The 22057-nt window shown below is 44.1% G+C and overlaps 2 protein-coding genes across 2 annotated transcripts; one reads left to right on the top strand and one right to left on the bottom strand.

Annotated features, from left to right (window-relative positions):
- Window positions 1-3891: 3891 nt before the first annotated feature.
- On the bottom strand, window positions 3892-6784 carry cebpa (CCAAT enhancer binding protein alpha). Its single transcript, XM_082536931.1, has one exon. It carries the CDS (start codon window positions 6538-6540, stop codon window positions 5665-5667), a length of 876 nt encoding a protein of 291 aa, XP_082393057.1. The 5' UTR covers window positions 6541-6784; the 3' UTR covers window positions 3892-5664.
- Window positions 6785-10669: 3885 nt separating this feature from the next.
- On the top strand, window positions 10670-15439 carry cebpg (CCAAT enhancer binding protein gamma). Its single transcript, XM_082533203.1, has 2 exons — window positions 10670-10840; window positions 12396-15439. The coding sequence occupies exon 2, from the start codon at window positions 12502-12504 to the stop codon at window positions 12991-12993; it is 492 nt and encodes a 163-aa protein (XP_082389329.1). The 5' UTR covers window positions 10670-10840; window positions 12396-12501; the 3' UTR covers window positions 12994-15439.
- Window positions 15440-22057: the final 6618 nt, after the last annotated feature.

The raw sequence follows: 22057 nt of genomic DNA on the forward strand, positions 1-22057 counted from the left end.
CCCTCAGGCAGCACCAATCCTAACACCTCCACAGCAATCAAACCATCCCCCACTCCCTGCCTGCCCCATGCTGTCCGTGTGGATTTTTGTAGTTTTTTAATTATGTCTTCATGTATGTTCCCTGTCTGCTCTTCTATGAATGCGTGCTCCCTCGCTAAACATTTTCTGCTTTTCTGGCATCAATTTTTTAATATTTTCATATCACTGGACCAGCAGAATGGCGTTCTTACCATGCACGAGATGCAAAATGTGCATCTCATGTGCATCAGCTGTTCATTTTTCTGAGGCGAACTTAAGTCAGAGTCTCACTGAAAATAATAAATTAATTAATCAGGGTGTGTTGCAGTCCTGGGATGCATGTAAAGGTCAAAGCTCTGACTCATACTGTGTTGCTTTGTGTTTCCACGCAGTGACGCTACATGGTAAATGTTCCTTTTTGCTCTGCTATCTGGACTGTGATTGACATCTCTGCGTGAAAGAACCAGCGGTGCACTTTTATCTGCGTCCTGTAAAACTCTTTACAGGCGACGTTGATGTAGATCAGCTCTCAGCTCTGATATTTGGCCCTCAGTTTCCTAAAAGGAGCTTTTTATGTCAAACACATGTTTTCTTTTCTCCTTCTTTTCAGCAGTAAATGACCATAAATCTGATGTTTCTTTTCTTTTCTTTTCTCTTGATGGATGTTGTTTTCTCATCTTGTAGGATGACTGGAATTTTGGATTCGAGTTCTGGCTCTTTCATTTGCCTTATTGATTTTGCAGAAAATTAAAGATCATAATATTTGCACCAAGTGATATTAGCACATTCATCCCCGCTTTATTTATACAGCACCATTCATACAAACATGCTTTACGTGGTGAGACCAAAGAAATACCAAAAAAGAAACTGTGATCTCTCTTTTTCTTTCTCTGGCTCTGGATCAGCGGTTGGGACAGCCCTGCAGGTCGATTGGTCTTTTTCACCTCAGCTAACTGCAGATTGTTCACTATAATTCGTTCCCAGCCATTAACACTCATCAACTTCAAACGCTCAGATCTCAGTCTTCTACCTAGGCTTATCAAGACTTCACACATGCAGCTTTAATTGAGAAAAATCACCCACGATGTAGAAGTAGGTCTGCACACACATCAGATTGTTGCTGTCTGGAGACATTTTTCTCCTGAAATGAAACTGCGTGCTCTAATGCATTTGATTGGGTTTTGAGCCCTTGAGATAATTCAGACTTTTATTCCCTGATTCGGAGTTGCGCAGAACGTCAAACAAACACTTTGCCAGTCACAAATTTACAGATTTGTTCTTTAATCTACGGTGGCTCTGACGTGCTGCTGCAGGTTCAAGCAGACACTCGTCTGAGAGCCTCACTCAGACCAATGTCTGAGACCAAGATCTTGATCTAAAGGTGCCTTTCAGGATAAAAACAGGAAACTTTGTGGATCATTAACCTCTAACAGCCCCTCTCACCCACGAATATGAGAATAAAGTATCAAAATTGAGATATGTTGTGTAAAAGCAAGCGTTGTTTAAAAGCGAGCAGGTAACCAAATACATTAATACATTAGTATTGTATACATTTAATATGCTTCTGTTTCAGTTTTCCCTGTTTTGCATTTGGGCTGCACCAAATCTCAGAGGCAAATATTGTACTTTATGTTTCACTGCACTTGTGAAGTTTGGGTTATTTTACAAATTAAAACCTTTTCATGCACTTTCAACCCACAATTATGATTTTGATTAAGATTGTGTGTACCTTTGTGTGTTGAGAACTTTTCTTCAGCTACATTAACTTTGAAAAACAAAATGAACCTGGAACCTTGGATCGGTTTTGAAAAGCCTTAAGCTGAGAACCGCCTCTTTCCCAGCTTTTCTTGTTTTTTTTAAGATGTGTAGTTCTGACAGGCTACAAATTACACAAACAGTCAGGCGCAAAATTACCACTGTGATTTTTTTCCTCTCTTTCTTCCTTTTCCTCAAACCTCTGTATTATACAATCTGCATGCAGATGTTTAATGCCGGAGTTAATCTATCACACAGGTCACCACAGCTGCAGCGGCACAGCCAACCAATAGCAGCAGCAGTAGCACAGGGTTCAGCACTCGCTGCCAAAACCTAGACGTGGTGCACAGAAGGTAGGCCAACAAAATAAAGGGGCTAAAATCACAAATTTATTTATATCGTCTGCAGGTGGTGACGAGGAAACGTCGTGGTCTCTGCTGGGAAGACGACAAAGAAAGTAGTGAAAAAAGGTCACCTCCACGTTCAACCACTTCCTTTAACCGATCGAAACATTAGGGAAACTTTCCTGTAGTTTGTGTTCGTTTTCTGCCAAACTGCCACTAGTTTGAGTCATTTAAAAAAAAATGATTCGGCATGTGTGCACTGTAACTGTCTGTTGTTGGAGAGAGACATCAAATCTGCTTGCATGTGTCACATGCAATCTGACATTGAAGGACAGTCGCGCCTGCTCGGCCATCCAGCAGGACAAATAATTCATTTCTGACTCAAACAGACGAACATGAGCGCACATCTAATTGGAGCTGTGCTGCTGAATGCTATTTACTTCCTTGAGATAATCAGAGAGGATTTGTTCATATTCCTTATCGTGCATCATGAATTTTGTTATGCTGTACTGCTTACGTACATAAATTACACTGACTGTGTGGCAGGCAAGGCAGGACCAAACGCAGGACGCCAAGACAAGTGAATTAACTTAAGGAGGCATCTTTATTGCTGTACTTAGAAACTCAAACTAAATGCAAAAACTCTGGAAACTACAGAGCACAGGGAAACGGGACCGACCGGCAACGAGCAGAGGGACACTGAGGACCAAAATACCCACAGCATATCAAGAGGATGGGCAACAGGTGGGAACACAGCTAGAACTAACTGTAACTAACACACTGTATACAGGACAAGAGACTGTCAAAATAAAACAGGAAGTAAGATAAACACGGAGACCTAGACTAAGGCTCAGCAGAGGGACCGAGGTGAAGCAGACACGGGGACATGACTGACTGGGAGACGGAAAGGGAACGCCAAACATGGAGACAAGAGATAAACAAGATGAAAACTGGGCTGACTGAACACAGGAGAAGACCAAACACAGAGAGAGAAAAAACTCAAAAACCACAAGGATCTGAGGACTAACCGAAACACGCTTAACACATGACGTAAAAATAACCACGAATCTGAGAATCACATCGAACATTCAAAAAATCTGAGTCCAGACACTCAGCCAGCCCGGCTCCCAGACTCAGTACCACAACAGGGACTTTTTTTCATGTCTAATCCGGTGCATTAAACTAGGAATAAATTCCTGAGCGTGTTGTTGTTCGTCAGTGATATTAAAGTACAACTTTCAACACATTCACCACTAAAATGCAAAATACATATTAATGCTGCTGTAATGCCAGAGAATGTTTTTCTGCACAATGAGGTCTTTGATGCAGTAATTTAACAGTCCGGGCTGTGACCGTCTCTCCTGAATGCAACTAAAATATGTGCAGAGAATATGAGATGTGCATTTTACCGCTGCAGCGGCTCGAGGTGGAGATTTTTCTGACCGTCTATCTTTCTGTACATCATATAAATTACTAATCGTGTGTTTGCATGTGAGACCTACATGCAGAGAAAAAAAACAGGAACCAAAGCTGTCAGAAAAATTCTGATTTTCCGATGATTTTCTTCACTTTTATGACAGCCAGACGTCACTGTAGAAGTCGCAGCGCTGCAGACTGTACCTTTACCATTATTCATGCTGAAGAATGAAACCTGATATGAAGCATTTCTGGCTGAGCGCCCCCTATGGACTGCAAGAAATCGAAGAGATACAATGAACTTGATGCAGGAACAAGAGAAGTAAATGGAGAAATAAATCCAAACGCACAAACGGAATCTGATAAAACGAGCTTCTTTTATTATAATATTTCAGATTTTTTGGTATTTTATATATATATTTATTCATATATATTTATATATATGCTTACTTTACAATTGAGACGTACAATTTGAAACAAATGTTGGTTTAACATCAGAGTTTGTAAAAAAAAAAAAAGTGCTTCCTTCTTCCTGACTGACACAAATGTCTTAAAATCTTTCTCAAAAGACCAGCTAAAGGTCAAAGGTCAACTCAGAGGAGCAGAAGGCACTGCTGCATGAGCTATGATTCAACAGCGGGGAAGAGGAAGAAGATAACTACCATGTTGCATAGAAACCCTGTTCACATTTATTTGTTTTTTATCTTTCTCACAATGAACAAACACATAAAAACAGGTATGTGCACAGAGCCAGGCGTGTTTTTTTTCTGCTCAGATCAGTACCCATCATGTGTGAGACAACAAAGCTGTGCTTCGACAAATAGTGCATACAGAGAGCTGCTTCAGTGTCTTCAGAGGAACCACGTTTCTGCAGAATCCCATTGAACCAGCTGCCATCAGGCTTCTCCTGCAGATACATGGTTTCCCCCTAGACAGCAGGTACCACAGTTTCAATTCCAGTCTTTTTTCTTCTTTCTTTTTTTTCCTAGTTTGTATTTTACTTTGGCTTAAATCAACGGGGGGGGGGGGGGACTTGTATCTCCACACCTTCTTGAGTATTAGGAAGCTAAGAAAAAATGTATTTGGGCCTTTTTTAGGTATTCGTTTAGTCTTAATTAATACACTTCTTAAGAGTGGAGGTACAAGCTTTCAGTATTGTGGTTGACAGTGTGTCAGTGAACAAAAATCTTAAATACTTTACTTTTTAAAAAGAAAAAATTTCAGATTTCTTTTATTATCTCACGGGGTTGCATCACGTGATCAGATTATTAGAACACACAAACCTGCCAACACCCCGCACGCCTCCTCAAAGAACAAACAGGAGAAAATGAGCACAAATCCATGCAGTTATATCATGGAAATAAACATACATACAGGTTGAGTTTCATAGCTCTAAGACAAGTTCATCAGCTGATAGAGACGGTAACTTTGTATAAAACAAACCAAAATAATTCAGGAACTACGTGCACAACAGGCTGGTCCGGGCTCGTCACCGCCGTGCCCTACCTTAGCTGCACTGATATGTGGGGTCGAGTCTCTCAGTCTGTACGGGGGTAAGGCACAAAAACAGCCAGTCCTCTGTTGTGTGGATCTGCAGGGGGGGACGAGCTTATCGGCTTTTGCACAAAAAGTTTTAAAAGGCACATGAACACTGCAAAAAAAAAATAAACCAACAACAAAACAAAAACAAAATATACCGACTGAACGAGTCACTCTTTCTCCTGAAGGTGAGCGCAAGTCTTTCTCCGAAGAGCTCAGTCAGTGAGATGATGGTGAGATTAATTCACCTGTTTCCAGTAAAAGTTTATCAGTCCTGTTTTTTGAAGCATCTTCCGGAAATTCCTGAAACAAGAAAAACCAAAGTGGCTTCAAGTTTGTTTTCTGCGTACAGCCTGTCTGCACTTTGGTTTTCGTTTTCACACAGAAACTTTGGAGCTATTTTTTCTAGTCTGAGGAGAAAGTGTGATCGCGAGGACTCCGTTCAGTCGGGTGTTTTAGCAGTGAACAGCTCGGCTGCCTCAGTCTCCTCACCGCTTTCAGTCCGTCCGGACGAACGGAACCAGCTGTGTGTATAAATCCAGCAGTGTACCAGTCCATGTCCAGTCTGCTCCCGGTCCGGCTCGGGAGGCTCTCAGCTTCCCATGGGTTTGAAGGAACCGTCCGGCAGCTGTCTGAAGATGCCCCGTAACGTGTCCAGCTCGCGGGTCAGGTGCTCCACCCTGCGCCTCAGTCTCTCGTTGTCGGCGGTCAGCTCCACCACCTTGTGCTGCGTCTCCATGTTGCGCATCTTGGCCTTGTCCCTGCTCTTGCGCACGGCCACGTTGTTGCGCTCGCGCCTCAGCCGGTATTCCGGGCTGTTCTTGTCAACGTGCTTCTTGGATTTGCCGCCTCCCCTCTGCTGCTCTAGGAGCTTCATGCCGCCCTGCTGCGAGTGCGGGTGCGAGTGTTGGTGCTGGTGCGGGCTGGGCACTGGGGTCGGCGGAGGTGTAGGGTGCCCTGGCTGGAGGTGCATGGTGGTCTGTGCGCAGTGCGCAATCTGGTACTGGAGGTGCGGCATCTGCTGCTGCTGGGAGTACTGCTGGGGGTGCGGGTGCGGGTGGTGGTAGGTGGGGGGCATGCCCGGGTTCATGTCCTCGTCGTCCCGGGGCTCCTGCTTGATAGCCACCGGTCGGAGGCGTGGAGGGTTGTGCTCGTAAAGCGGCTCCATCTTAGACTCCATGTAGTTGGACATGTAGAGCTGCTGGGGCCCCGGGCCGCAAGTCACCGGGTCGTACTCCCCGTTCATCATTTTGAGCTTGTCCTGTCGGGAGCTGTGGTGGAACAGGTCAGCCAGGAAGTCGTCGTTGAACGCTGATGGGTCGATGTAGGCGCTCAGGTCGATGGAGGTCTCGTTGTCTCCGATCTCACCGCCAAGATCTGCCGGGTCTCTGTAGCCGGAGGAGGGCTGCTGGTTCAGGTTGTTCATCAGGGGCCGAGGTGCGACCTCGTATAGGTTAGAGAGCTCCATTGAGAATCTAAACCCGGGCAAGCATGGCGATGAGCTCCGGGAATCCAGGTTGCACAAAGTCGGGTAATACGGTGAGAGGGGGTTACACAGCTGCAAGCATGCGCTGACCCAAAGCTCGGAGAGACTGTGACCGTTGCAGTGGCTCCGTTTGTACGCGGAAAGAAGCGGAATGAAGCAGCTTCAGGATTTACTCTGCTGGGCTGATTCCCCCTGCTCAGTAAACTCCGAGCTGTCAAACTGCTGTTATATACAGAGAGGGAGTGGGCGGGCACACGTGCCCGCGCGCGCGCACACACAGCCCTCAGTCTTGCCAGCTATCTGCACGGGAACGCTTCAGAGTCAAACTCGACTCAAACTTTTATCACACACCGCGTCCTGCGCTCCTCTCTGCGCGCTCTGCTCACACATCAGCGCCAAAGCTCAGGCTGCAGAAGACGCACTGAAACCACCCGGAGCTGTCACATCATATATATATATATATATATATATATATATATATATATATATATATATATATGTATATGTTTACAAAAACAAATATTTACAAAAGTCAATGACTGCTCTGGATTTCAGAAGCTCTTCTACACCGAGCGCGCTGGCGTTCAGCGCTTAACGCGAGCAGCACGAAAACCTGTTTTAAAAGAACTGCATTCTGTTGGGCACTTTTCTTTAATCCCCGGACAGTCTACACTGGCAGACTTTATCTCTGTGAAAGGAGGGAGCGGCACCTATCAGAGCAGGACGCACAGACTTTATGTGCAAGTTATAAAAGTCGAGAACATCTTCTGGACTTAGAACACGTCTGATGTTAAATAGAATGCGCACTGATGGAAAAACCTGTCATTACTTAGTTATAATATGAATATATACCGTCAAGTCCCTGCAAGAAAGAACCTTTTTCCTTATTGTAATGTATTTTTATTTCCAAATTCTAAGTTAGGAAGATCCAACACTGAGGCAAATTTATTATGACTTGCTTACAATGTTAGATGTGACTTGGGGAATCTTCTTGGATGAGGACGGGTGAGCAGCGCGGAGCGCGGAGCAGTGGGGGCAGGGACGGCGGACTGAAGAGCTGGACTGCAGCGCCCTCTATGAGCAGCAAACGGAGAGATCTTCGTGTTGGGAGCGATTTCAAGCTGCTTGTTTATTTTGTATTTTTATTCCATATATATTTTTACAGGTTTTTGCTTGACCTCCATTTGAAAACAATAATCTGCTTCTTTCTGACAGACCCAGCGCCACTTTCTGTCCTTTTTCTGCCCCATTTGAGGAATTTTTAATGAACCTTGAGGAAGCATTAGTGGTCCTCGGGGCCTGACTTTTAAAACTAGTGTTGACGGACTCAGCTGGGAAAATGTGAACAGCATTTTCTGTTGCACTGGGAAGCTCTTCAGGCCAGTGGCTTTCAGAAGGAAGTACCAGGGATCATTGAAGTGATCTGGAGGAACACGTGTTTTTAAGGAAACAACATAATAATTAAAAAAGTTTAAAACTGGAAAAAATAAGTGTAATGTTCCTAAACTTCAAAGTCAGCATGTTAAACACAAACTAGAATACACAAAATCGCTCAGACAAATATTTGAAGAGCTTTTGTTTGCTTCACTGCAGTTCAGCTGTCAGCACGATGCGAGGGTACCTCAGATCAGGCCGGCACGTGGACCTTTGACCTCTTCGATCACACTTCGATCACATTCCTAATACTGCATTCAGCCTTCATTTGTTGTCAGTGACTTTACTTTCATTTTAACAGCACTGGTGAATCTCTGTTGAGCCGAGAGCCCTGACCTCGATGACATCACATCATTGTCCCCAGTGTTATCTCGGACTTAAAGTGTTGAGTCAGTGTTGCAGCATTAGTGGTCCTGTACACATTTTCTGCAGCAACAGTGTGGTTGGACAGTAAAAAACAAAACAACAACAACAACATTGTTTCCAGAAGCAATGTGATTTGAATTTAAGTTGACATTAACCAATCAGACCTGAAAAAGCAGTTTACCAAAAAAAGCAAACACTGCACTGGAGTCATGAGTGACAGCTTCGAATTCCACATGGACAGCTGGCCAACATTCACAGCACATTTGCAGACATCAGCATAGTTTGGATGCAGCGCCTAGTAGAGCAATGTAATGTTTGGTCACGTGACCAGGCATCACTATTACCAAACCTCATGTTTTGTGTCTCTTTGTGGCTGCTTTCAGTCCAGCTCAATTTCATTTATGCAGTTAAGTCCAAAAGATGTTGGACTGTGACTGTTTACAGGGGCTGTTGTTTACCTCTGTACACCACAACAGTGAATTAAAAAAAATCAAGATTTGAATGAAGCGCAGACTTTCAGCTTTAATTTGGGGGGATTTAACAAAAGCACTGAACTAACTGTACTGGAATTACAGCCATTTTATGCACAGTACTAACTTTCACAGGACAATTGACTGACAAGCTGCTTCATGGTCATATGAGGCCTGTTGTCATCTTATGTCGTGTGAAATAGTCAGATATGAAATCTGTTGTTAAGTCCAAGAGTTGAAATTGCATTTGATAGATGGACGTCTCAATGTGGCATCTCAGTTCAAGTGAGGGAGGCCATCGTTCGGCTGAAAAGCCCAAATAAACAGCAAAGACTTTGGTATTGGCCAAATCAAAAATCTGGTGCATTGTTTAAAAAAAGAATGCACTGACCAGCTCAGCAACACCAACAGACCTGAAAGAGCATAGAAAACACCTACAGCGCATGATGGCAGAATTATTTCCATTATTAAGAAAATACCTTCTTAATTGCCCCTTGGGGATGAATATAGTTTTTCTGAACATAATGAAATGATGCATTTGTGAATGGAAATATAGAGAGTTTACAACAGGTCAGACTGTCAGTAAACATCTAAACGAGCCTGAAAAAGATCTTGGGACAGATGATGGTTGTTTAAGAATGATGGCCTGGGTGTTTATTCATGACGTTGCTGCCAGTACAAGCAGCCGGATGAACTGTGGCATTGTTTCTAGACTTTAGGTAGCCACTGGGTGCAAAGGATTTATGTCCAGTTATTAAAATCAATCCTTATATTTACACTTAGGAGCCTCTGAAAATGGGAGGTTATGTATTAAAATGGCTGTAATGTCTAGACAGTCGATGCAAAAGTTTTGTTAAACCCTTTGAATGAAAGCTGAAAGTTGCACTGCAGTCTCATCTTGATTGATTTAAACTCCATCATAGTGGAGCAGAAAGGTAAAATAATAGGGGGGGAAATCTGTGCACAAACCTATAACTACACAGTCATGTTATCATGTGAAATCCCTGGGCAGCCTGAGCCTATAGCAGGATAAGGGATGGTCAGGGTCAGCTGATCTGACTATAAACTTTAAAAAAGGAAAGTGTGAAGTCTCATCTTAAAAGTCTGTCTCCTGAATCCAAACTTGAGTACATGTTCCACAGAAGAGGCCTGAAGCTGTAGGCTCTGCCTCCCATTCCACTTTTGGAAACTCTAGAAACCACATGTAAGCTCGCAGCCTGAGATTAAAGTGCTGTCAGGATACATTTTTGTCTGTTTGTAACTTCTTTTCATCACTTTTATCACCCACATTTTAAATATTTTGTTTCTTTTGTGTCTTTTTTTTACCTTTTGAAGTTGATCTTTCGTTTTTGTTTGTTTGGATCCAGGTCAGATCCAGGTGACCTCTGACAGCTCAGGGTCTTTGTCTATACATCCCTTCATTTATATTCTCTGGTCATGATTATTATTAATAAAACAGTAATTACATTGTTTTTTGTGTGTTCCTGGTAGGACCGCGGTTTCATTAAGTGCTTGTCTCACCTGTGAATGTTCACCAGGTGTTTGAAGTGGTTTCTTCGTACACGCGGATGTCAGTAGTTATTATAGTGACTGAAGGAAGCGGGAGCGTCGATACTGAAGGTACTGCCGTTTTGAGAGAGAGTCTCATCATTCAGAGATGAAGTCATACGTGTTTCAACTCATCTGACCAGCCTCGGTTACATAAACAACGCTGAGAGAAGATAGCAGCGTCTCATTGGTCCAAACACGAATCAATCACAAAGAGCATTGCATCACTCCGCCGCACACTCATCGGTGATTGGCCAAGCACCCCAACTCGCTGCCACCTACTCGCCTGTGATTAGTTGATCCTGGACATTGCCGTACATGGTAAAAGAGATTTCGCAATCGGTCGCTCTCCATGTTACAAACAAAAACAGTCCGAGCTCATACGGACGGGATTAAACTTCGGTTTTCTAGGGGAACTTTTTCATCTTTTGACGGACGGTTGAGCCCGCCGCCTCCCAGTGAAGGTAAAATCGTAGTTTTATTTCTCTGTAGGTCCGAAACAGCGAAGCTGGCAGTGAGCTGATGGCTGTTAGCGACAGGAGCTAACTCGCTAGCTGGCTATGCGCCCGGCTAAACAGGCAGTGTTCGCGTACGTTAAAAGAAAGCTGTTGTGTTTCGGGCCAAATCGGCTTAAATCGACGCCTGTCTCAGAGCGGGAAAGCTCGACAGTCAGTAGCGAGGCGGCGAGTCGCCTGTTGGTCGCTTCGAGTGAACAGAAAGTTGTCAAAGTGTTCGAAAATTAAAGTTTAGGTACTTTAAAGCGACGTGTTTCGGATAAGTCCGCCTGTTTCGGTCTGTTTCGTGTGATTTCATATTTGTCACACGTCGGTAAAGTCACCAGAAAGCGGTGGTTTTGTGTATAGCCCCGCATGACTCTGGAGTTCCCCTGTCTTCACACAAAGAGAGCCGCTCGTGATGATGCAACAACAGGCAACCTCTCCGCTGTTTCACCCGGAGCGCTTTCCGCTGCGCACAGCTGACTGGCTGCATAGCAACGCACCAGCCAATCAGAGCGGCGCTATTAATTGGCCGTGCGGAATAACAATCCGAACAATTATCGTATCGCAGTGATGGAGGAGGAGGATGGTGATGATGAAGCCTCCTAACTGGACCAAACTCTGCATAATCCGAGTATAACGTTTCAGCGAAAGGGAAAGTGAGGAAATGATGTTCAGAGCTGGAACTTTGGCTGATTGACCTCCACCTTCCAGAAATGATAGAAACACATTAAAATGGCTTGTCAGTCCTTTTGTTGCAAAAATTAAAAAAAATTCCTGAACATTTCTGGCGCAGAGCTGCAGAGTGAAATCAAAAAGCTGTCAAGTCTGACAAATGTTCAGTGTTTGCGCTGTGCAGCTCATATTTAGCAGGACCAGAGCCTGCATCCACCGAAAGCCAAAGCCAAAGCAGAATCCATAGTACCGCCTTTGTGCCATTTGCATAGGCGTCTGGATAGTGAATTGATATGGGATATTCAACCAGCACAGACATGCTTGCAGGTGGGTGATGTGTTAGGCTCAGGTAGAAGGTTGATTTGGTTAAAAAGTGGGCTTGAACAGTGAGAGATCGACAGGGAGGTTCACTGCATAGAGGAAGAAGAGTGGAGAAATAAATAACAGATCAAAATGATGCGCACAAGTCTCGAGATGCAGCTGTATGATATCAAAGACCACCAGGACGCTTTTCACTTCCTGTCAACGCGCAGGAAGCCAGCAAAGACCGGAACCTCTGAGATTAGGTACCCTAACCCTAACGAATCAGATGGTGTTGTTCTTTCATGTAGTTGATAAAAATTGACCTGTACTTATTAAAATACCAAATAAAGTCAGTGAAAGGGACGTACTGTGGTTCAGGTGAGGCCTCCACTCCAAACGCGTGGACAGAAACATCTGCACACAGCTGTCTCTGATTTCTTTGTCTTCTTACATGTGTGGTGTTGTCCGTGGCTAGTCTACAGCTTAGTGTTTGCTTTGATTCTGTGTGATCTGCTCAATTAATCTGGTCTGTCTTGCCCTCCAGGCTCTGTCCATCTGCAGGACCTTCTTCTTTCCTTCCAGTCTTCTATTCAGCTCTACACCTGAGGAGACTCTGGTCAAAGATCAGCACCCGTTGGCAGCACATCCAAATGAGCCGGCCGTCGCAGCCGAAACTAACTGCAACTGACCACAACGGCGTGAGCGTCATCCAGAGCCAGGCCCACGCCGCTTCTTCGTCCCTGCCGGCAGCCGTAGCCGGACTGCAGCAGGTCCCGCAACTCGTCCCAGCAAACCCTTCAACCGGAGGTGGCAAAGTCCTCGCACCCAGCAAGATGAAGAAACCCCCTGCAGACAAGGAGAGCGAGGAGTACCGCCAGCGGCGCGAACGCAACAACCTGGCAGTGAAGAAGAGCCGCATGCGCAGCAAGCAGAAGGCGATGGACACGCAGCAGCGTGTCAACGAGCTGAAGGAGGAGAACGAGCGGCTCGAGGCAAAGATCAAACTGCTGAGCAAAGAGCTGAGCGTGCTCAAAGACCTCTTCCTGGAGCACGCTCACAACCTGGCCGACAACGTCCAGCCGCCCGCAGGCGCAGAGGGTTCCAGTCCCGCCCCCAACAGTACCTCCACCAACGGGCAGTGAGGAGGGTAACCACCAGGATGTTGAATATCTGCAGCTTTTATGGAAGCTTCTCCCTTTGGGAATGAGGCCCCACTTCTTCTTCATGGCTTTTTTTTTTTTTTTTTGTGATTATCAGTTATTATTTAACCTTTTAATAATTCACCACCATCATCATCCAGTTCGCCAAAATAACCGCCAGTGTTCCCACTGTCTACCCAGAACAGCTCAGAGTTTTAACACATCTGGAATCGTTTTAGAAGAAAAAGCTTAAACATGTTTTCTGGAAATAACTTTTAAAATTTTTAAAAAATCCACTGAAGTGTGACTTTTAAAATTGAAAGCTGTGATGTTTGGCTGAAAGCCTCCAGCTGTGTCATCGCTCCTCTGATTGACTCATTGATTTGGGGGAACATGGTGCGATTTGAACTCGTATAAACTGAGTCGTCGTCTGTTAGGATTCTCTGGAACAACAACAAAAAAAATCACCACACATTTCCTGCATTTCCTCTTCCTGGTGGCGGAAAACCCCCGGTTCAGTCTGATGAAGACGTCCGTGGCCATCGCTGAGCGCTCCGCAGCCGCAGGATGGACTTGTAAATGCTAAAATTCCCTTTTTCAGGATGTGTATTTTCTTCTGTTCTTCTACAAAGAGTTTGTAAAACAAAAAAAGTGTTTTTATTGTTAAGTACATTCACTACATGTTGATGTTTTAAGCACAGTTCTGTTTGTATGTGTGTGGGGTTTTTTGTTTTTTCATGACTCGTGTTGTTTAAGATCAGAAATAGAAAAAAGTTTATATCTGACTCTACTGAGTGAAAACAGAGGGAGGGTTAGGGTTACACACACACACACACACACACACACACACTTATCCTTTACTGGGTGGTTTTATTAACATGTTTGTGTTGCACACTTTTAATTTTGAGGTCTGAGTCTTTCCTGCGGAGGCGGTGCATGTTAAACGTTGGTCTCCTGCCATATTAGTGGCTGCCCAAGCCTTAAACGGCTGAAGCCTGCAGCGCTCGGCCCCGACAAAACAGAACAAAGTGCTAATTTCACTGGAAATGCAATCATTGGCTTTGTGCACATTTTTAATACACGTCACAGCTGATTGGTGTTAAATGAGAAAATAAACCTCTAAACTCATTTCACGCCACTTCAGAAAATCACAAGTTTGGACTGTGAACAGATGGACTTAAACCTGTTAATAGGACATGTTTAGGTAAAAATAAAACCACTTGTTTATTTGGCAGTATTGACAATCACGGGGCCTCCAGCAGTGTCAGAGTGTAAAAATCGTATGTGTTTATTTTTGGAAATTATCAGCGTGTTTTCTTTTAGTTTCACGCTGAAGATTTGAGGCTTCAATCGGGGCGTTGACAGGAAGGCGGGGCATCGATCCTGCTGCTGATATGACAGCAAGACCATGTTGTTGTGTTGAAACTATGTAAAGGTGGAGGTGTGCGCAAGACGAACCCCCTCCCGCCACCCGTCGGAGTGGCCTGTCCAGACAGGTGTGTTTGTGTGTTTGCCGCTGGGCGGACCCAGACACCTCAGACTCTTCAGGCGAGCCGCAGATTTAATTAAACCCACTTTTAACCCGGACCAGCTGATTAGCCGCCAGCTAATGAGGTGTGAGCAGATCGGGACAGGCCCGTGCCCCGCAGGCACGCCGCAGAGAGGGGCGGGGCCACCGCGCACTGCTGTCAGACTTTATAATTATATGAGCTTTGTGTGGGCGTGGAGTGTTTTTCCACAGGGTTTGTCTGTCAGGAGCTTCGCCTCTGCAGGAATGTTGTTGCTTCTGAGCTGCTCAAGCCAACATTCCCACAAGGTTCTCCTAATGTGTCCTGTAGACTTTGATTTTTAAATTTTTCTGCACAGATTCGTCCAGAAAGTTCAGCGAGTTTTAAACAAAAACCTTCAGAATGTGTTTTTTATCCAGGTGGTGTGAAGTTTAGTTTCTGCAAATTGTCGATATCTTGCAGTTTTTCCATCATGCACGTGTAATTTTCCCGCGTTTTATCAGACTTGAGCAGTGGAAATGAAATCAAATCATGTTTGAAATGAATCACTTCAGCTAGTTGCGGTTGGAGCTGAAAGTTCCAGTTCTCTTTATTGGTGTAACATATTTTGATTGGCGCTGTGGGGACGGGAGTCTCGTTGAGCACAGCCTTTACCTTTGTCTCTTTTTTTTGTTTGTATTTTCCATCTTTCTACACTTTTATTCCAACAGAAGCATGTTTGTTGGGGAAGTGTTTGCATGAATGGTGGGGGTGAAAGTTTAGTGCACTCATAAAATCAGATCTTCTGGTCTTAACTGAGCAGATCAGGAAGCAGACGTGATGGTTGTGCTGTTTTGCTTTGCTCTGAATGTTGCTGGGCAGCATTTCTCTGTCACTCAGCTTTTTTATATCAGAACCGGCTCACCTGCATTATAAATTAAAATTGAGTATAAAAGATGAAACTGTGTCCTCATTTTTTGTTTGTTTGTTTTGGTCCAGAGCTGTTGTCTCTGGTTTCATTCATTCATGTCCTTCTACATCAGTCTCAGTAAACCTTAGTTTTTTATTCTAATGGAACCTGTAATTCAGGCAGTGGGAACGTACCATTACAGAAGCTGCAGCTCAGTCACGAAGCCACTGACTCTGTTCCATTAATGCTGTAAATAAAACACTCATTAGGAAGTCATGAAGAAGAATTAATGATTATTGTTGACGTTAGAATCTCTCACTCTGTGTCTCCAGCTGAGGACTGATGGCGACGTTTGACATGAAAATAAGTCCAGTTATCGCTCACGTAGACTTTAGGGATGTCCTGCCTCCCTAAACGACCACTGATTCATAAATAGAGACACTGCGTGAGCGCATGAGTGTGCTTTAACCTCCTAAGACCCGAACTGTTTCATGGAATGCATTTTTAATTTTTCTTTGCTATTTGTGTTGATTGGGACCTAAAGAATGTAAAAACAAAGAATTACCAGATTTTTTTTTCACCTCATTTTTGGTTTTTGAGAAAAACGAGATCCACATATGAGGACATTTGTTTCAAATTTTGACAGAACAGTGGCAGCATAACGTCCTCGTAAGTGGATGTCAGGGCCTTGTAGAGAAAAATTAAGTATTTTAGTCTAGACGTCCCAAAACTTGATGTCCACATATGTGGACGCCAGGTCCTAGGAGGTTAAAGGTGTCACTCCAAATGTTCCAGTGTGAAGATTTTACTGCTTATCCAGCCTGGAGCCAAAGAGAGCAGCTGTTATCAGGTGAGACGTCAATGCAGCCTGGATGCACGTGCAGTCCATCACAGGGATAACATCTGGCTGCATCTGCAGCAGCCAATTCACCCATTAACCTAACGACCATGTCTTTGGTGACCAGTAACAGATCAGTATGAGTGAAAATAGCCAGACTGCAGTTAAACTACCTGAATTCTCAGTGAGAGATTTCACTGAGTGGCAGGTTAATACGTTTATGATGTTTCTTTGATTCTTTTGAGATTTTGCTCCCAAATCCTTCCACAAAGCCACTAACCACTGCAGAGACAACATGATGGGATGTCATCAGTACAGAGCCAAAGGTCAAACTGTGAAAAGGCCTGCGAGAAAAATTCCTGCTTCCTCATTGGCTGCTGAAGTCACCTGTTTTATCACGCCTGATCACTGGTTACTCGTGGTTACCGCTCTCTGCAGCCTCCCTGCAGACTGAGCGGAGCTGAAACTCTGAGCAAACAGAGGGCAGCCTGGTGGTGGAAGCCAAGTCAAACTGCAGCAGGAGCTCCACAGCTCAGCAGCTTTAGTTACTTCTAAAAGTTCAATCTGACATAAAAAAAATGCAGCATGCTGTTAAAGGTCACAACAGCAGCTACTGCATTAATAATGAGCGAACGACATACAGTTATCCCTGTTAAAGCTTCTCTAACACCAATGCTTTTATTGTGCTAAACATATCATATGTTTACTCCTCGTAGATCGGCCACAGTTGCTGAGATCAGGGCGTGCATTTACAGAAAAGTGCACGTCAAGTTACAGCGCAGATTTAATGTTTTGCTCATCAGTTTTTGGACAGTGACACTATTTCTGAGGTAACTTTGTCTTTCTTTACCACCACAGTGGGTTCCATCTGCACCGCCAAGCTCCGTCTGAGCAGCTTTGCTGCATTAGTCTGAATGTGAGCCGAGAGTGCAGCTCTGTACACTTCACACTTCATCCTGTCACCTCTGACGGCAGTCACATGATCAGTAAACATCAGTTCCCCTGGCAGCCACACACACCCATGCCATAACACTCCCTCCACCATGTACAGATGAAGCAGTATGAGCACAGAGACGCCGTGAACAACAAACAGAGCAAACCACAAACTGTTGGAAACAGTAAGCGACAGTTAGTGACCTGAAGTGAAGGCATATGAGATAGCATATAAGGCCCCACAGAAGCCCAGTCGTACTAATTAAGTGGGTGTCTGCCTCCCAAACTGTTTGAACTATTTGAAACGATCAGATTTTAAAACTGAAAAACAAAATCACGGCAGTTTTATTTACCCGTGCTCGACCTTTACTTATCTCCATTCGTCCTGCCTTGACTTCTTGTTGCCCTTTTTCTTTACATTGGTATGTTTTCATGTAAAATAGTCTCTCTTATCTCCTTCTTTTCCCTAACACATTATCCATCTTCACCTCCTCCTGTCTTTGTTGTTTTCTTTCAGCTTAGTCATTTTATTTCAAATTAAAGATCAAAATGAAAACAGAACATTTGTCATCGTGCAGAAAATGATGAAATATTTTCTTGGTTTTAAATGCTGGGAGCATTTTTTCCCCCCAACTCTTAAATATGAGCTCACCTTCAGTCATGCAGGGTGTTAAATCAGTGTGTGTGGACAGATAAGAGCTGTGGATTGATAAAAGGTTATCAGAGTGCGAAGAGAAGAGAGCTGAATGTGCAGCTCGAGCCGCCGGCCTTGAAACTCAAACGGGGTGAATGATTGACACGATGACATCATAATCGCCTGAGCTCAATAAACTAACGAGGACGGGGTTTTCTTTTTTTTCTGTCTCTCTCTGCTATTCAAAGTTCAGAGCTGGCATGTCCGCGGGTTATAAAGGTTTACTGGCGAAAAGTCAAACGTCTCCGCCTGACACAGAAAGCACACAGAGTGAGTCCTCCCACCTCCTCCTCCTCATGTTCCCATAATTATCACCGCTGTCAGAGCAGTCATGTCACTATCTAAAAATAAACCTTCTCAGTGTGTGTGTGTGTGTGTGTGTGTGTGTGAGTGTGGGCGGTGAATCCTCATCAGTCTGCTGAAAACTGGAACATCAGCTTCGCTCGGTCATTAGGCCTAATCCGAAAACCAGCAGCAGCACAAAAAGCTTCGTGCGCTGCCTGACGATGATGCTTGAATCACATGCGTGTCCTTTATCCCGCAAAGCACTGAACGACACGATGTCAGACCGCAGACTCACCGCAGGGCTGACGCACTGCAACACACTGCCAAACCCAAACCTGTGGGTGCTTTATCCCACTTACACAAAGTGTCACTCTGTGAATCGCTGTGGTCTTTTGCATCCAGTTGCAGGTTTGTGTTTCTTTGTTGTCTATTTTCTGTTGTTAAATGAGATCCTGTGTCCACACTGTAAAAGGCATACATGCGTACATTTAGTTAACAGAACTGAGCGATGTTTCCAATCATAGAAGTTCTAATTTTATACAAGAAACAGGCGTTAAAGGAGGCTAACAAACCGAACATCCCCACCCCAGTCCTGTGGGAGAAAAGGTCAGACTGACTAAGGGCTGTTTCTCCCAGGTACCGAGGATTTATCAGGCACATCATTCAGACGGAGCAGATATTTGTGGGTTTCATTTTTCCACATAAATGTAAGCAAACCTGAGTGAGAGAAGAACAAGTCTGGATCACTTTCTGCAGAATGCAAACATCAAAGAGATTTTCTTCTTCTCTGTTTCACGGTTAACCTGATCGTGCAGTCCTTCATTGTTATTTGCTGCTGAGCTCAGGCTGAGATGGATAAGTGTTCACTCGTCTGCTTCCTCCCACTGATTGTGATTTGGTACTCACTTGTCTTATTTTTAGATTGACTCTCTCAATTAAATTCAGTTTCGTGTATATAGCACCTAATCACAACAACAGTCACCTCGAGGTGCTTTATATTGTAATGTGAAGACCCTACAATAATACAAAGAAAACAGAGAAAACCCCAATAATTATATGAAACCATATTAGCGAGCATTTTGGTGACAGTGGGAAGGAAGAACTCCCTTTTAATAGAAAGAAACCTCCAGCAGAATCAGGCTCAGGGAGGCGCTGTCATGTTCTGAGACCAGTTGGGGGGTGAGGGGAGGAAGACAGGACAAGAGATATTGTTGAAGAGAGACAGATATTAATAATAACTAATAAATAAATGCATAGAAGTGTATAAACAGAAGAAACAGTGCATCATGGGAATCCTCCAGCAGCCTAGACCTATTGCAGTGCAACTAAGGGAGGATTCAGGGTCACCTGATCCAGCCCCAACTATATGCTTTGCAATGCAATTCAGTTCAGTACAGTCGTTTTGTATCAAGGCCCGTAATCTCTGCAAAGTAAAATAAATCTACAATATTAGTGGGAAAACCCAACAATCAGAAAATTCACCATTAACCACAGATGGCAACAGTAGGAAGGAAGAGCTCCCTTTTAGCATTAACATCCGACGGGGCTGAAAGGAACGAGGGAAGCTTTGCTCCAATGTTGTGTGTATGGGGAGATTTTTAGCTGCAGCGGTGCTGATTCTGGAATAACTGAAGACTTTAGCACGTCATGGCTGCAGGTCCAAAGCAGATCATCGATGGATTAGTGCTCTGTATGATGCAGGACTCAAGGGTGAACTATGTCTAAACAGGAAAATGAAAGACCTTGGTGCAGCTTTGAAACTATTTGTGTATAATGACTCTCATTAGACTGAATGCTCATAGTTTATGGGATATCTATATTTTCATAAAAACTAAAAATTCTCTCTGCGCTTTTGTCGTAGTGCAGGAACTACTGCAAAACTGCAGGAAGTAGAGAAGGAATGTTTGCAGGCATATTTGCAGATATCCTGGAAATAAAAAATATGATTCAAGTGTTGAGGAGCCTGTAAAGCTTTTTGCCTAGCAACACGTCCACCATATTACTGAGACAACAGGTCAGGCAGACACTATTCGATATCAGTGTGTTGGGAGATTGGAACAATAACCAAACAGTGCCAACATCAGATCCGACTGGAAATTACAGCACACCCTCTGTAATGTTCATCCCATAGACTGTTACTAAAAACACTGGCTCTCATAACTCTGTAAAAATTAATTTTTTAAGAAAACATGTCATCATTTTTTGAGAGTTTGAGAAAACCAGGAAGCTCAGAGTTGAATAAAACTGTGTCACAGAGTTCAGAATCACGTCTGATACACGCAGTGTTTGTGAACGCTGCTGTACTTTGTGTTCAAGTCGTGTTGCACACAAAACAGTGTGATATCAGTGAGTGAGTGGAACAGCTCCTCCCTTTGCAAACACAAAATACATCCAGATAACACGTTTCTGTTGGCTGACTGCTGAGGTCAAAGTTGAACCAAACTGAAGCTGCAGCTTAAAAGCAGTCACACCGGTTTGAGCTGAAGTTAAAGACTTCTAATAAGAGCAATCAGTCATCCTGCACTGCCTGACCTGTCCTATGTGACTGTTTGTGCTCATTTACTGCCGATATAGTCGATATTTCCAGGTGTGTGTGCACGCAGGTGGGTGTGTAAAAGAAAGTGTTTCAGTGTGCATGTTTGTGTTTGTCTCCCTGCTGATGGTTGTTGTTCAGCGCTGTGCAGATCTCATCCACGATACCCATCGCAGCGTTTGCGGTGAACTCACTCTCTTCCCACGATGCTTTGCTCTCTCTTCCTCACCAGATGGGGAGACGTGAAAACATTTGAAACTTCAAACATAAAAATGAGCGATGGCCTCGTCCTCCATCGCCAAGATACGTTTGTTTAAAATCCACCTCCTCCGAGAATCTGGCAGAGGGCTTTGCACAGAAACATCTGGAAAACATGTTTTCCAGTCGTTTCGTTTTTCCTCTGCATCTGAAAGAGCAAAGCCACTGAGCAACACATCTGCAGCTCTATACTTGAGAGGACTTTCTGTCACGTTAAACATCCCCGGGCCCGTGATCCTCTGGGGTCCTGGACACTTTTTTCATTTTCCTGCTGCCTCAGATCATCCACCGGAGAAAACAATGTAGAACAACAGTTAGCCGTAAAATACTTGGCCAACTGGACCATTAGCTCAATAAACTACAGCTGTATGCCGTGACTACACTCCCAGCTACATCTGTAAATTAGTCAAATATAGCAGCACATGGCTGGAGAGTTACTGTGTTTTACAGTAAAAATGTCCTTAAGGCCTGATTGTGGAAGAAAATCAGGTGGGGTGCATCTGAGATTAGCACAAGTGATTATCACCCAGAACAGCCACAACATTAAAAGCTATTCATCCATCCACCCACTTCCATTTTCTTCACCGCTTATCCAGGTCAGGTTCTCAGGAAGGGCAGGGGGGGCTGCAGCCTTCTCCAGGAGACATTGGACAGTCTGTCACAGGACCACACTAAAAACCATCTCCCAAATATTGTGCATGTTCACACGACCTCTACAGGTTTCCTGTGGTGTCTGGCATTGGGATTTTGCCAACGATCTGTCAACCCCACGGGGATCTCCTAGAATGGGCTAGTTTTATGGTGCATCCTAGCCTGCTAAATGGTGGTTAGGATGGGACTCGAGAACCGCTTCTTCCAGAAAACTGGTTCCCAGTAGTCCAGTTCTATAGAATTGTTAATCTGCCTGCCTATCAATCCAGCTTATCAGTTCTAGCATTTGCACTACAATTCAATTACATTTTATTTATATAGTGTCAAATCACAACAACAGTCGCCTCAAGGTGGTTTATATTTTAAGGTGAAATACATACAGAGAAAAAACCAATAATCATATGACCCCCTATGAGCAAGCAGTTTGGTGACAGTGGGAAGGAAAAACTCCCTTTTAACAGGAAGAAACCTCCAGCAG

Source organism: Aulonocara stuartgranti, assembly GCF_965226115.1.
Source record: "Aulonocara stuartgranti genome assembly, chromosome: 1".
NCBI lineage: Eukaryota > Metazoa > Chordata > Actinopteri > Cichliformes > Cichlidae > Aulonocara > Aulonocara stuartgranti.

What these genes read in the sequence shown, in the direction of transcription:
- cebpa (XM_082536931.1), bottom strand. Translation starts at nt 6,540, where the DNA reads ATGGAGCTCTCTAACCTATACGAGGTCGCACCTCGGCCCCTGATGAAC.
- cebpg (XM_082533203.1), top strand. Translation starts at nt 12,502, where the DNA reads ATGAGCCGGCCGTCGCAGCCGAAACTAACTGCAACTGACCACAACGGC.